Consider the following 13,491-nt stretch of genomic DNA (forward strand, 5'->3'; position numbering starts at 1 on the left):
AAGTGGGCAGGCAAGTCAGCGGTGCCTCCAACATAACAGAATATGCTCTGGGGTTCTGGGAGCACAAAGATTCCCCCCAGCTGTGGAGACTAGAGAAAGGAGGTCTATGGGCCAGGCTTTAAAGAATAAATAGAATGAAGTCCAGCAGAAGAGGAAAAAAAGCATTCCTAGAAGCTAGGTTAGTGATGTGCAAAAGCACAGAACATAGACAAGCACAGAAACCAGAAGGCACACAGTGCAGTCAGAGCAATGGGTACAAAACAACAGAGCCACAGGAAACAAGGTGGAAAAACAGGGCCAGGATCTCGGAGGGCCCCGAGTGCATGGCTTAGAATTCTAAACTTAAATCTGCAGCGATAGGGAGCAGAGGGACATTTCTGAACAAAGTTTCCAAACTTTCCTCAAGAGGACAACTTTTGAAAGGGCAAAGCAGAGGCCAGGTGACCTGTGGGTTGGGCACTCCGCGAGGCAGCAAGGGCCTAGCAAAGGCAGGGCGAGTTGGGGTGCCTGAGCGCACAGAAGACAAAAGGCTCTGCCAGCTGTGTGGGGTGGGAGGGTCAGAGACGGCAGAGGGCAGACATGCTGGGGAAGTCCTGGAAGGAGGAAGCTGAAATCCGGGTGCATGGCTAAGGCCGAGGAGTCCCCACAGTGATGCCACCTGTCAGTCATGAGACTGACAGAGGGGAAACTAGTGAAAAGAACGAAGCTTGGCAGAGAGCAGAGGACAAAGGCAAGGAGGTCCCTCATGATAAAAGGCGGAAAAACAGGAGACAGGTGGGGAACATAGGGACTCAGGGCACAGACTGATCCAAGGGAAATGAGGCCCCAGTCAAGGCCATCAGATGTGGATCAGACACTGCTGAGGGCATTGGAAACAGCAGGAAGGCAGGTGGCAGGATGGAAACCAGATTACGAAAAACTAAGAAGTAAACGGGTGGTCAAAATATGGAGGCAGTGGATACGACAATTCCTTCATGTCAAGTATGGAGCGGTGGGCAGGAGGGGAAGAGGACAGCAGAGGCCGCCACGTGGCACAGCTGAACACTGCGTGCAGTAGTGGGAAGACTGGCAGGTGGCTCCATTCTGAGGCCAAGGGTTTGAGAGACGCACAAGCCTTTAATATCAGCTTTTTGAGAATCTGGGTACAGACAGGAGGCCCACTACCTGTGTTCACTCTGGGGTCCAGGTACTTAGAATGGGCACTCAGAAAAGTGGAGTGGGGCAGAGGAGAGAGGAGCTAGGGAATGGAAAGGTGCCCGCATGGGCTACAGTGCTCCATCTGATGCTCTAGCCAGGGAGAGACAAAGAGCCAATCTCTTCAGTGGAGCAGGGCATGTGGAGAGGAGTGACAGTTAATTATCCTCTTGCTGTGACTGGAAAAGGAACAAGTTTTGTGATGAAGTACAAGCCTCCGTTTTCTTGGCCGCCTTGAGTTATGGTATATTTAAAATATAGTCACATAACAAACCATAATTAAGAATCCTATGAACGTTCACTATTCTTCTTCTTCTAATGACCACAGTGATCTTTAGTTTCGTCTTTCTGACTGGCGTGTCCTCACCCTTCCTTGGAGCAGGGCACCCACTAAAGAAAACAGTGTGCGGCAAAGGGGGGCCGAGACCACAGTGCTACCACTCTGAGGCCACCGACACCGGGTCCTCCGAGGGCCACCCAGGGCCACACTCTGCCCCAGCCACTCATACAGGGCATTTGTTTTATCAAAAAAGCACATATTTTATCAAATGAGTCATTCATTAATCACTTTAAAATAAATGTTACCTATATAATTAAACTGTATGTTTTAAAACTATATGCATTTGCATATTTTATTATACTATTACTTAGTTTGATGGTAAGAACTTACAAGAAACTGTCCTTGGGGGCCCTTGTTTTGAGAGGCTGATGTCGGAATTGGCTTTCGGGGAAAGCCTGTCCTATCTACAGTTGTGAGAACTCTGGCAGTCCAGCTTTAAAAAACCCAGTGAAATAAAAAACATGCCCAGAGGATTTGAGGAGGAGGGGGCCACAAAACAGAAGCAAAATGTTTGAGAAGACTGTCTGGTGCCAAGGGACGGGGAAAAGGGAGGTCAGGACACAAGAGGACACAAGGCACTGACCAGGGGTGTGGGGGTGACTGAGCAACAGAACCAGACCCCTGCACCACAGGGATGGGACAGGGGGTAAGAGGCTTGTGTCCCCAGGAAGCCTGTCTGTAGGACAGGGAATCTCTGCCCTGGCTGCACATCACTCACCTGGAGAGTTTTTTGCTGCCTCCCCCCTTTAAAAACAGCTTTGGTGAGGTACAATTTACTATAAAATAGACCCACTTTTAGCATATGATTCAATAATTTTTAGTAAAACCTGGAGTTGTGCATTCATCACCATAATCTAGTACCTACTGAGCTTTTAAAACTCTTAGTCCTATGCAGACCCATTACACCAAAAGTTTTACGTGGGGCCCAGGCCTCTGAATCTTTTACTCTCCCCAGGTATTGGAAACTGCTACAGGGTATTTGGCCAGGTTAAAATATTCACACACAGCTATTTACATAGATGGATTTAACAACTTCATGTTGTAGTTTAGAATTCAACTCCAAAGATGAGCATTATGCTTGCATTTCCAGGTTCAGCGTTACTCAGTCAAGGGAAGTGGACAAGAGCCAGGAGAGCCCCACCATAGTCAGGGCCGCTGCAGGCTTTTGGTCCAAGAGCAGGCAAGAAATATAATCTTAGGAGCACAAGAATTTCAATAAAGATATTCAGCATTTTAGTTCAGTCCAGTGCAGAAGATAAAATAAGCCACATACTCTCATGGAGTTGTCACAAATGACACATAGTTTCTCTACACTTCAAATGATGGCAAATAAGAATTCATTAGTATCAGTAGCTATTGCCTTAGAATCTATGTACAAGAAGTCTATGCTACACAGGTATCAGTCCCAGGGATACTCCTTTATAACTATCCTGATACAATTCCCCACTCCTAGGAATCCAGCCTATGGCACTGAATCCCAAGACACATTAACATACTTTTCTACAAACTAATGATCCTCATGAGTAACATTCCCACATGAGCCAAAGCCACAGCCCAGGATGACAGCGCTGACTAGAGCAATCTTGTTGAACTCAGACATCCAACTTTTTTCAAAGTTCCCAAAGGGGGTTTCCCCTAGAAAGAATTTCGCAGTAATCACCCCTCAAGGGCCCACAATGCCACGGACTCCTGGACTCCACACACCACTTCCACCATTCGAAATCCCCAGAATGAAGACCTCTCCAACATCCAGCCAAGCAAAGGAGTGCTCTAGGTGCAGACCAGCAGAGCATCCTTCCTTATGCGTCTGTTTTTCACAGCCCCCTCTCTCAGGCCAGGCCCACCCTTGCTCTCTACCCACCCTCCACCACATGCCCAAACTGCTCACCACTCAGCCAGCCCAACCTGGTCCAACAGCCCCGAGGCAGGAGGGAGCAGGCCACGTGAGGTGTGTGTTACACTGAGCCCTGCTGCCCACAACTACCCCAGAAACCTGATCATCACCAGTGCCCTGGGAGGATGGAAATAGGTGGCCCCACGAGGTGGTTTTGCACCTCTCTCTCTGATGAGTCTCACAAAGTCAAAGGACCTTAGCAGGGCCCTGTAAACCCAGCCAAAGACATCTGTCCTGGGAGCGGGGGCGGAGTCCAGCTTTATGAGCCTCCATGGGCTCCGCGGGGCTGCATCAGGCCCTAGAGCCATTTGAGAGCTGCCAGGTGAATCCTTGAGCAGGGTGGAAGGTGTGCAGGAGCCCGTGCACCTCCCTGAAGGTGGAGCTCTTTTCAGTGGACCTGCACTTCCGTTCTGCTCATTCAGCTTTTGCTTGTTGGGTCTGCTCCCCCAGAGCCGGCACCACCCCAGAATGTGGGTCTGGCTGTGCTGCTACAATAAAGTTGTAATCTGGGCATGTTTCTTAACCTCTCTGAGTCTCAGTCCTTCAGCTGCAGAATGAACAACCCACCTGGCAAGGCTTAGCAAAAGTCAAACAAGAACTGCCCTATAAAGTGTCCAATGGAGGGCCCGGTCCCAAGAGCCCTGTGTACGACAGCTATTAACCATGACAAGGATAAGGTGAAGAAGACGGAACAGTCTACTCACTGCTTCCACCTGCTCCTCCTCAGCTAACATCTGGGCATTCCTCACTCTAACTCCCGGGCACTAAAACACCCTCCACTTAAGGACCGCGTCAACACATCAAACCCCTTCCCCAGCTTGCCTGGCTCCTGGCTTCCTCTGCAGATGGAACCTTTGAGCCAGCATCTGGGAGAGAGACTCAAGTCCTGTCAGGCCCATCCAAGTGAGGAGCTGCAGCCCATGTCTCACCCTCTGACTGCCACCACAATTCTGAATTCAATCTGACATAGTGGGTGATGTCAAAAGGTAAGAAATGATTCTTACTCCATCATCCATCAGGCTGGATAAATCAGAGCTAAGGCCAGATTCAGGGGCAGGGAGAATAAGGAAGAGTGCACCGCCCAAGACTCCCTGAACCTGACGCCTTCCTGGTGCCACTCCTGCCAAGCTCAGCAGTGCCTCGTTTCTGAGGACAAACAGTGCATGCACCCATGCCAGCTCTCCCGCCGTTAGGTCTGTTTCAGGACACACAAATGCCAGCAACCTCATGGTGTCTCACAGGGAGTCCTAACCAACTGTATACTCGTTGCTTCCTAGCTCCTATACACTTAAGAAATGTAAACACATGCCATAAAGTAAAAAGTGCTACAAATTCTAAGCTCCTTAAGGCAGGAACTGTTTCTTCTTCATCTTCTGTAGTCCTCATGACCCAGGAAACTGCCTTTGCACCTGACAGTTGTTAAGTTTGATCAATGAATGAACACAAAAATTCCATACAAACGCATGCATATTCACACACTATATAAATCCTTCTCCAAAGACTACAGCTCTAGGACACTCAGTTATTAATTTTGTGAAGGGAACTAATTTTGTATAAAGCTCTCTTCAGGCTGTGACTTGAATAAGCACAGAAGGATCCTAGAGATTACTGAAATCCACTCCCTCCCTTTACAGACCAGAAATTGGTGCTGAGGTGTTAGAGAGGGACTCTGGAACCCCTTGTGATTGAGCACAAGAAAGGAAGATGCTCCCCCTTCGCCCCCACAACCAGCCAGATACTGAGAGCACTGAGATCAGAGTACCATAATCCTCCCACCAGCATTCTGGCAGCCCCTACAGAGCATATTCCAAGTGTGTAAGACATACCACATTTTCTTGTCTTTAGTATTCCCACAGTACAAAGTCCTTGTAAGTGACAGGCAATTATATTTTTAAATATTTTCAAATAGGTATTTCTACTCAGCACCTGGCTGCTTCTTATCCCCAAAGAGCCTCCAGTCAGACTTCATTTTGTTACAGGAGAGAAACCAGCTTGCATGGATGACATTACCTTTAACAAGCAGCCTGTCTCTCACAGATACCCTCCGAGTGGAGTCGGAGGCCGTGGCTGACGTCCGGGACCCTTTGAGACCGTCCTCCCGCTTCAGTTTGCTTGCCAACGTCAGCATTACTGCTACCTTTACCCTGCAAGACAGACCAAAAGCAGGGTTATGGACACGTCTCTAGACAATGACTGGAAATTGAAGACAAGGCCATAGGTGGTTAACTTTTTCCTATAATTTAGTCACAGAAAAATTCAGCATATAAGGCACATTCATAAGATTGGATTCCTTTACAATTAATCTGGGAAATCTCTATGCCATCCTCTGTAAGTCTAATTTTTTAAAGTACACAAAAATTTTAAAAACGGAGAGCCATGCATTTAACATTCATTGGGCACCAGGTCCTGGGACACAGTGGTGACAAAGATCCCGTGAGCTTGTGGTCTAGGGGAGCCTCCACCCATGGGTTCCACGTTGGCCCACCACTGTCCTCTGGCTAAGTGTGCCCCTCTCTGCTGCAGGGACCATGCACTTGTGTGTGTGGCCCCTGTGCCTGGCCCATCGCAGACTGAGGGGAGCATCAGCTCTGGGTAGGAAGAAGCAATGCAATGCTTTCTTTTTCTTCTTCCTTTAACAAAGGTGTGGCTGGAAACTTAAGAAGCATCTTTGCATTTATTTGTGTCTTACTTACATTTTTTAGGCAATATCAACAACAATATTAAGTTATAATTAATGCCCCAAACTAGACTCTCTTCATTGGCTGCTTCCAACCCATCTATGTTTCAGGCACCCCCCCGAAACTCACTGAAAGCTCACTGGGAAAGACAATGAAGACCAAACACAAAAACTGGTCACCGGTCCAGTATTTCCATAATTTCCTTTGTTGCTTTCATATTATTTCCTTTCAATACCACTCTGATTGTTTTCAAAAGAAAACAATCTAAAACTTCCAAATGAAAAACTTGACCCAAACACAAACTTTTAGTTTGAAGCTAAGATACTGAAAGCCAAAATAAGAATACGCTTCCCCCACTGGTATTTTTAACCATTTTTAACCCAGGGTCTTTACATAACTTCTCATGCCATCTTCTTCTGTATATCTCCCCCTCTTCCAAAGACTGTCAGATTTTATTTTCTATTATGTATGCCATAAAAAAGAAACATACTGAATATGATCTTCTGTATTGTATATGACCCCCACACAAACACACACCTAATCCCTTTTAGAGTCAGTGGTTTAAATGCTTCAAAAGAGGGGCGCCTGGGTGGCTCAGTTGGTTAAGCGTCTGCCTTCAGCTCAGGTCATGATCCCAGGGTCCTGGGATTGAGCCCCACATCGGGCTCCCTGCTCAGCGGGGAGCATGCTTCTCCCTCTGCCTCTGCCTGCCTGCCTGCCTACTTGTGATCTCTCTCTCTCTGTCAAGTAAATAAATAAAATCTTTAAATAAATAAATAAATAAATAAATGCTTCAAAAGATGGTACTATTACACATTAGTATTCACAAGGTCCTAAAATTTCAATCTGGGAAGGACTTCCCCCTCCAACTCCCAATTCCCACTCTTTTTTTTTAGTGATGTAGATCCTGTGACGATGGGAGCCCAGGAACTGGCTTGGTTGAGGCCACTCAGCTGTCAGAAGCAGTCACCACAGAAACATCAGTTTCCCTCCTGGAGATGACACAAACATTTTGAGTGTGGTGATGGTTTCAGGGGTATATATATCAAAACTGATCTAACTGCATACTTCGAATATGTGCAGTTTCATGTACTTCAATCATGCCTCAATAAAGTTGACACAAATGTGAAAACAAACCAACACTAGTTTCTTCATTGCCACTTGACCATGACATCTCCCCAGGTGAACCTACACAGTGGCCTGGACCATAACCAACATGTCTTCTCAGTGTTACCCAGGGCAGGGAGGTATTGGATCAGCAACCTCAGTAGCGGGGCCTGGGGGTGGGAATGAAGTCCAACACCCATAGGGGCTCCAGCCTGCAGCTACTAGAGACAGAAGCACCATCTAGAGCCAGGTTCTTTTGCTCAGCCCCCACCTGGAATGATCTTGTCAGGAATCCCTTAAGCAGATCTGGATCACAAGGCCGTGTTTGCCGCCCCAGCCAAGTCCACCAACACACACCCAGACTTGAGCACATCAGTCCTGCCACCTGGTTAGGACTGCCTGAAGATGGACCAAGACATGCAACCTTCACGAAGTCCAATTGGTTTTTATCTTCTAGCTGACCTTGGCAATACAAATATGGCAAAAAATGAAACAAAAGCCCAGCGTGAGTAAAGAGAGTTCCCGTAGGCAGTACTCCAGGAAAGTTAAAACAAAGAGCCCCATGGAGAAGCAAGTGCCCAGCTCCCTGAGGACCTGCACTGAAAGAGCCACTTGGAGGGTCCTGGCAAGACTTGTTTACAAAGGCTCACACCAAGACACTCATCTGTGTCACTGCAGTCTGAGGATTCTGACTTTTTTTTTTTTTTTTTTTTTGAGAGTGGGGGTAGGGGTGGAGAGGGAGAGAGAATCCCAAGCTGACTCCCTGCTGAGCGAGGAGCCCAACTCGGGGCTGGACCCCAGACCCTGAGATCAAGACCTGAGCTGAAGCCAAGGATCAGACGCTCAATCAACTGAGCCACCCAGGCACCCCACTGCTTATTCTTTTATAACCCTACTACTCCACACTGAAGTCTTCTCTGTGGGCATAATGTGCCTTATACTCAACTCCGCTAAGAGCCAGATTCCTGGCTTGCAATCTTCAACAAGTTTGTGGCCCTTAATAAAAACATGGGGCACTGACTGAAAGGTATAAAAGACAACAATACTCATGCTTTGTTGTCCATCGAAGAGAACACTAAACTTACTCTCCTAGCATTCTAAGAAATCTAAGTGTATAATGACCACCTATTTGTCCACCATCTGTATTACTACTGCATGACACTGCAGGGATAAACCTAAGGCCTAATTTGGAAATGTTTCCTTAGCTGTTAAATTCTCTATAAAGAGATTTGAACAAAGAGAATTATTCAAACTGTCAAGAGGTCTGCCAAACACCTGCAGTTGCTGCGGGATTCTCCTTTCCTTCTGTACTACGCTTCACCGACGGAAGGTCAGGCTTAGCAAGAAACTGCCCCTTGACTGCAAAGCACAGTGTTAAGGCAGTGCTTCTGGTGACGGATCAGCTGCATCGAATGGCATGCTCAGTCTCTAAGTCCCACAAGTCCCAAATGGCCCATTTACGTTCCTCCTCCTCCGGGTGGGACTTGCTCTCTGGCTGTTCAAAGAAGAGTCCTGTGTGCTATTTACTAGTCTCATCATCAAGTCATATTTACTCGGCATTCCTGCCTGTAGTGGCAACATCGGGCCATGTCACCCGTGCAGGGACACCAGGAGCCAGTCAGCTCAGAGGGAGGACCGCCACATCTGCACTTCCTTCTGCTGTGGAAAAGTCCCAATCTTAGAGTAAGAGATGGAACTGCAGGTCACTAGGGGACAACCAACTTCTCCATCCAAAGAAGCCCTTATCAGGACACAAAAACGTCCACACTGTACCTTCCTCCTTCAGAATGCCCTGCAGGGCCCAGAAACCTCCCACCTGGCAGGGGCGTCACCCTGGTTGGCCGACCGACTCTTGGGGCCCGACCCTTTATTTTCATCAGTAAACATGCCCCCTCCTGCACTACCTATTACCTGAAGCGCAGGCAAATCTGGGTGGAGGTCCTCAGGCCACACACCACCCAGCCCAGTGATGATCTGTCCCTGAACATCTCTCCCACCCTTCTGTCCCCCCCATACCCATATCCAGCCAGAAATCCTTTGCAAGCTGGCCTCCTCCCTGCTCCTCAACACCACCTTGCCCGTTTCTGGAATCTTCTGCTCAATCTGATGACACCCAGGTCTGGAGTGCCCGCCTTCCCTTCACCACCTACTGCCATTCCTTCCTCAGGACAACAGATTCCTACCCAGATTCCAACGTCTGCTCCAAGGAACCTTCTCTGGCCACTCCAATCCATCCCACCCCCACTCCAGGGCTGGAGGGAACGCAGACAGGGGAGGGCCCAGTTCCCTCATGTGACAAATGAGGAAACTGAGCCCCGGGAGGGCAGGGCCACACCCAGGATTACACACCAGCGGAACCAGGTCTAGAATCCAAGACTTGGTCGTTCAGATCGTTCCACGATACCCTCCCTCCTTCCCTCCCCTCTCGGTCCGGGTAAAATCCTCCAAACGAGCCGAGGCCGCCCCCAGCCGCGGGGCAGCTGCAGGCGAGCTGGCGAGCCGGGCGTCCACTCCTCACCCCCGCCGCTCTCCGGCCTAGCCGGACTCCCGAGGCAGAGCAGTCGACGGCCGCGTCCGAGTCCCGCTGCCCCCGGCCCCGGCGGGCTGGTGACCTTGGGCTCCGTTTCCTTCTGGACAATGCGGCCCGCGGCTCCCCCGCGACAGCGGGCGTGAGCGAGGCCGTGTGGGCGCCGGCACAAGCAGGCGCTGCCTGCGGGCTGCCCCTCGAGCCTGGCGGCGGCCGGCGCCCCGTCCCTTTCCCAGTCAGGCGGTCCGGCCCCGCACCGCCGGCGCCCGGCCGTGAGGAGCGCGCGGCCTGAGGCGGCCCCGGCGCCGCCCGCCCTCCGGCCCGCCCGCGGTACCGGCGCCGCCCGGAGGCCCGCGGCCGCCCCTTGCCCGCCGCGGGGCCGCGCGCTGCTCACCTGGGCACCCCGAGACAGGCGAGGCGGGCCCGGCACCCAACACCATGCCCGGCCGGCCCGCGGCGGCGACACACGGCCCCTCACAGCCGCACCGGCTCCGGGCGGCGGGACCGGAAGTGGCGGGGCGGGGACTCGGCCGCTCTCGCCCGCGGCGGCCGCGACGGCAGCGGGCGCTTTAAAAAAAAAATTCAAAGCCCCGACGAACTTTATTTGGAGCCCGACACGCGAACAGCGGCGTGCGCCTGCCGGGGCTGGGCTCCGCGCCTGGCCGCCCGGGCCTCGCTCATTGGCAGAGGGCGCGGCGGGGGCGGGCATGAATCTCACGGCCCCTGCTGATTGGCGAGTAGCGGCCGGGGGGCGGGGTCGTCCCAGCTGTTCTGGAGCCTGCGCACCCCGGTGCCCCGGGCTCCGAGCAGCGTTCCTACCTCCATTCATTTCGTCGTGGGTGGTACCTGCACCTGCGGTTCAGAGGTTCTGGGCACAGCCTGCGCTGCAGGAGCGGCTGGGCCCGAGCTGACCGCCTCGGTGGATGGGGAGCCCGCTCTGTGCCGGCACAGTGCCCAGGGTCTGTGTACTGGACCAGGCATCAGGGGTGATGGGCGGGGCCGTCAGGCGTGCAGCACCCACCGATCAACCCCAGGTGTGCTTGGGGCAGCCTGCAGGAGTGCCTTGACCCTTTCCTGATCTTGTCTGAAAGGCTTTTATTCCTCTTTTCTCCTCCCACACATTTGTAAAATACCGACTTTATCTAATTTCTAGCTTGTTGAATACAAATTCTCACGTCCATTTGTGTCCCTGTGATTGAAATAGACGCTGGGGTGGGGGAGTCAGACAAGACGGCTCCTGGAGGAACGGGCCGTCTAAAAGATGAGGTTCACCACGTGGACCGGGAAGAAAGAGCCAAGGAGTTAGAATTTTATTTCCAGAAGCCCCATTGAATGGTTTTAAACAGTGGAGTGACTAAGTTTTCTTTCTAAAAAAGAAGCTTCTGGCTTTCATTGAGCTCGTGGGAGGGGAGCCAGCCGGGGAGTCAGGAAGACCAGTGAAGAACCAACCCATGGTATTACTTCTGTTCTGGAACACTTCCCACCTTCTTCTCCTGGCTAACTCTTGTTTCCCTAAACTTAGACACCACTCGCTCAAAGAGGCCCCACAGTCTGGGAGGCGCAGGTGTCTCTCAGTGACTTCACTGGAGTTCTGTGCTTGCCCTTCTTGGTGCTGGAGACTTCCTGCCACTGCCTGTTTCCCCAAGTTCAGCTCCTCAATCCCTCCTCTGCCATGTTCCCCATCCTTCTATCCTTCCTCCCCCATCCTGTCACACAACAGGTGGTCAAAATCCATCTGCTTGATTAAGTATTGCATGTGCTTGTTGCTGGAGTCCTGGTGAGAGAAGATAAGACTGTGAAGCAAGGCAGCAGGTGAAGGCACAACTGGAATGACTTGAAGGCTTGTCTCACTAAGGGGCCACTCTAGGATGGGCTGCAGGGCCCAGTGCTCGCAATCTCACCAATCTGGGTAAATGCAGCCATTTCTAGCTCCATTTCACGAGGCTGCCTTGTGTCTTCACCTGATGTTTATTTCAGGCTTACTAGATTGTAAATTCGTGTAATCCTTACAGCAACCTCATGAAACAGGCATTTTGTTACAATAGTCCTCCCCCTTATCCATGGTTTTGCTTTCCAAGGTTTTAGTTGCCCTCAGTTACTGCAGTCTGGAAGCAGATGATCCTTCTTCAGATGTATTGTCAGATGGTCAATAGTAGCCTAATGCTATGTCACAATGCCTATGTCATTCCACTCACTTCATTTCATTGTGAGAAGAGGAAGGGTAAGTACACTACAATAAGATATTTTGAGGGGCGCCTGGGTGGCTCAGTTGGTTAGTGTCTGCCTTCAGCTCAGGTCATGATCTCAAGGTCCTAGGATCGAGCTCAGGGTTGGGCTCCCTGCTCAGTGGGGAGTCTGCTTCTCCTTCTGCCCCTCCCCCTGCCCATGCTCTCTCTCTCTCTCTCAAATAAATAAATAAAATCTTTAAAAAAAGATATTTTGAGAGAGACCACATTCACATAACTTTTATTACAGTATTGTTATAATTGTTCAGTGTTGTTATTAGTTGTTAATCTCTTACTATGCCTAATTTATGAATTAAACTTTATCATAGGAAGAAATAAAATATAACATGTGAGTAAAGTAAACTTTATCATAGGTGTGTACGTATAGGAGAAAACAGTCTATGCAGGGGTGGTAGAATCCATGGTCTCAGGGGGGTCTTGGAATGGATCCCCTGCAGATAAGGGGGGACTACTATATCCCCATTTCATGGATGCAGAAACTGAGGCGCGGAAGTAGTCTGCCTGACATTGCAGAGTTGGGATTTGCCCTCAACCAATGCACCATACCCCTTAGTAACTGGTGGTCCCAGCAGCCAAGAAAGGAGTCAAGTTGACCTTCATGCTTCCTGAAGAAGCAATTTGTCATCATCCACGGCTTCTTCAGAAATGGAATTTGTACTAGCTTAAGCACAAAAGATTGAGAAGACTGGAGTGCTCACAGAAACCAGGGAGGTCAGTTCTGGAGATTTGGGGGGCAGCATGAGGGACTTGTCGTGTGCAGGCCTCTTGTTCTTAGTGGTTCCATCTGAGTCTTGGCCTCTGGAGGCTGGCCATGTCCTCCCAGAGGCCTCCTTGGAGCTGGGGTCTGGCCTCAGACACATCTTTACAATCCAGGCCATCAAGGGAGCTACCCCCTTCCTCCCAATCTCACATTCTCTGGGAGGGCTGGCTGGGCTTGGATCCCACACTCATATGGGAGTGTGTGCATATGGGAGGGAAGGGGAGAGGTTCAGCTTTGAGCCTCCCAGAGGAGTACAGGTGCCAGGGGAAGAGCAGGCAGACAATTCACCAGGTGTCCTTCCCACCTCCTGCACCCTTACCCCGAGAAGTTCAACCAGGACTTCCAGCCGGAGCATGGAAGGGGACATGTCCTCTATCTGTTTTCAGCTAGGCCTGCCTCTGAACACACAGCGATCCCAGAGGCTTTCCTGGCTTGGCCTGGGGCTCACTGACCTGGACGACATGGTGTTGGCAAGCCAGGGATCTGGGCGCTCTTCAGCCTAGGGCAGCGGGCCAGTCTGTGGCAAGGGCCTGGGTGCCTGGTGTGAGGCCTGCTCGGGCAGGAAAAGTGACCTCTGCTGGTAAAGCCCTGGAGGGGCAGCCTTCCTTAGCCACCCAATCGGTGTTTCCCTCTTGCGCTCACTGTGGAAGAAGCAGAGCTCTCCCGCATCAGTGGCACCCCAGTGGGGCAGACATTCCTGGCTCCGTGTTTCAGTGAGAGGTAAAATCTATAGCCTGGGTGAGTT

The 13,491-nt window shown here is 50.8% G+C and overlaps 1 protein-coding gene across 1 annotated transcript in view; it reads right to left on the reverse strand.

The window, feature by feature from the left end:
* UBE2F (ubiquitin conjugating enzyme E2 F (putative)) overlaps window positions 1-10,276 on the reverse strand; it is a 52,078-nt gene extending 41,802 nt beyond the window's left edge. The window contains exons 1-2 of the mRNA XM_032392253.1: window positions 10,135-10,276; window positions 5,439-5,572 (exon numbers count right to left, since the gene is read on the reverse strand). Coding sequence (XP_032248144.1) covers window positions 5,439-5,556 — 118 coding nt within the window. The 5' untranslated portion in view covers window positions 5,557-5,572; window positions 10,135-10,276. The remainder of the gene's footprint in view (window positions 1-5,438; window positions 5,573-10,134) is intronic.
* Window positions 10,277-13,491: the final 3,215 nt, after the last annotated feature.

The sequence above is a fragment of the Phoca vitulina genome, unplaced genomic scaffold (assembly GCF_004348235.1).
Source record: "Phoca vitulina isolate PV1807 unplaced genomic scaffold, GSC_HSeal_1.0 scaffold1, whole genome shotgun sequence".
Taxonomy (NCBI): Eukaryota; Metazoa; Chordata; class Mammalia; order Carnivora; family Phocidae; genus Phoca; species Phoca vitulina.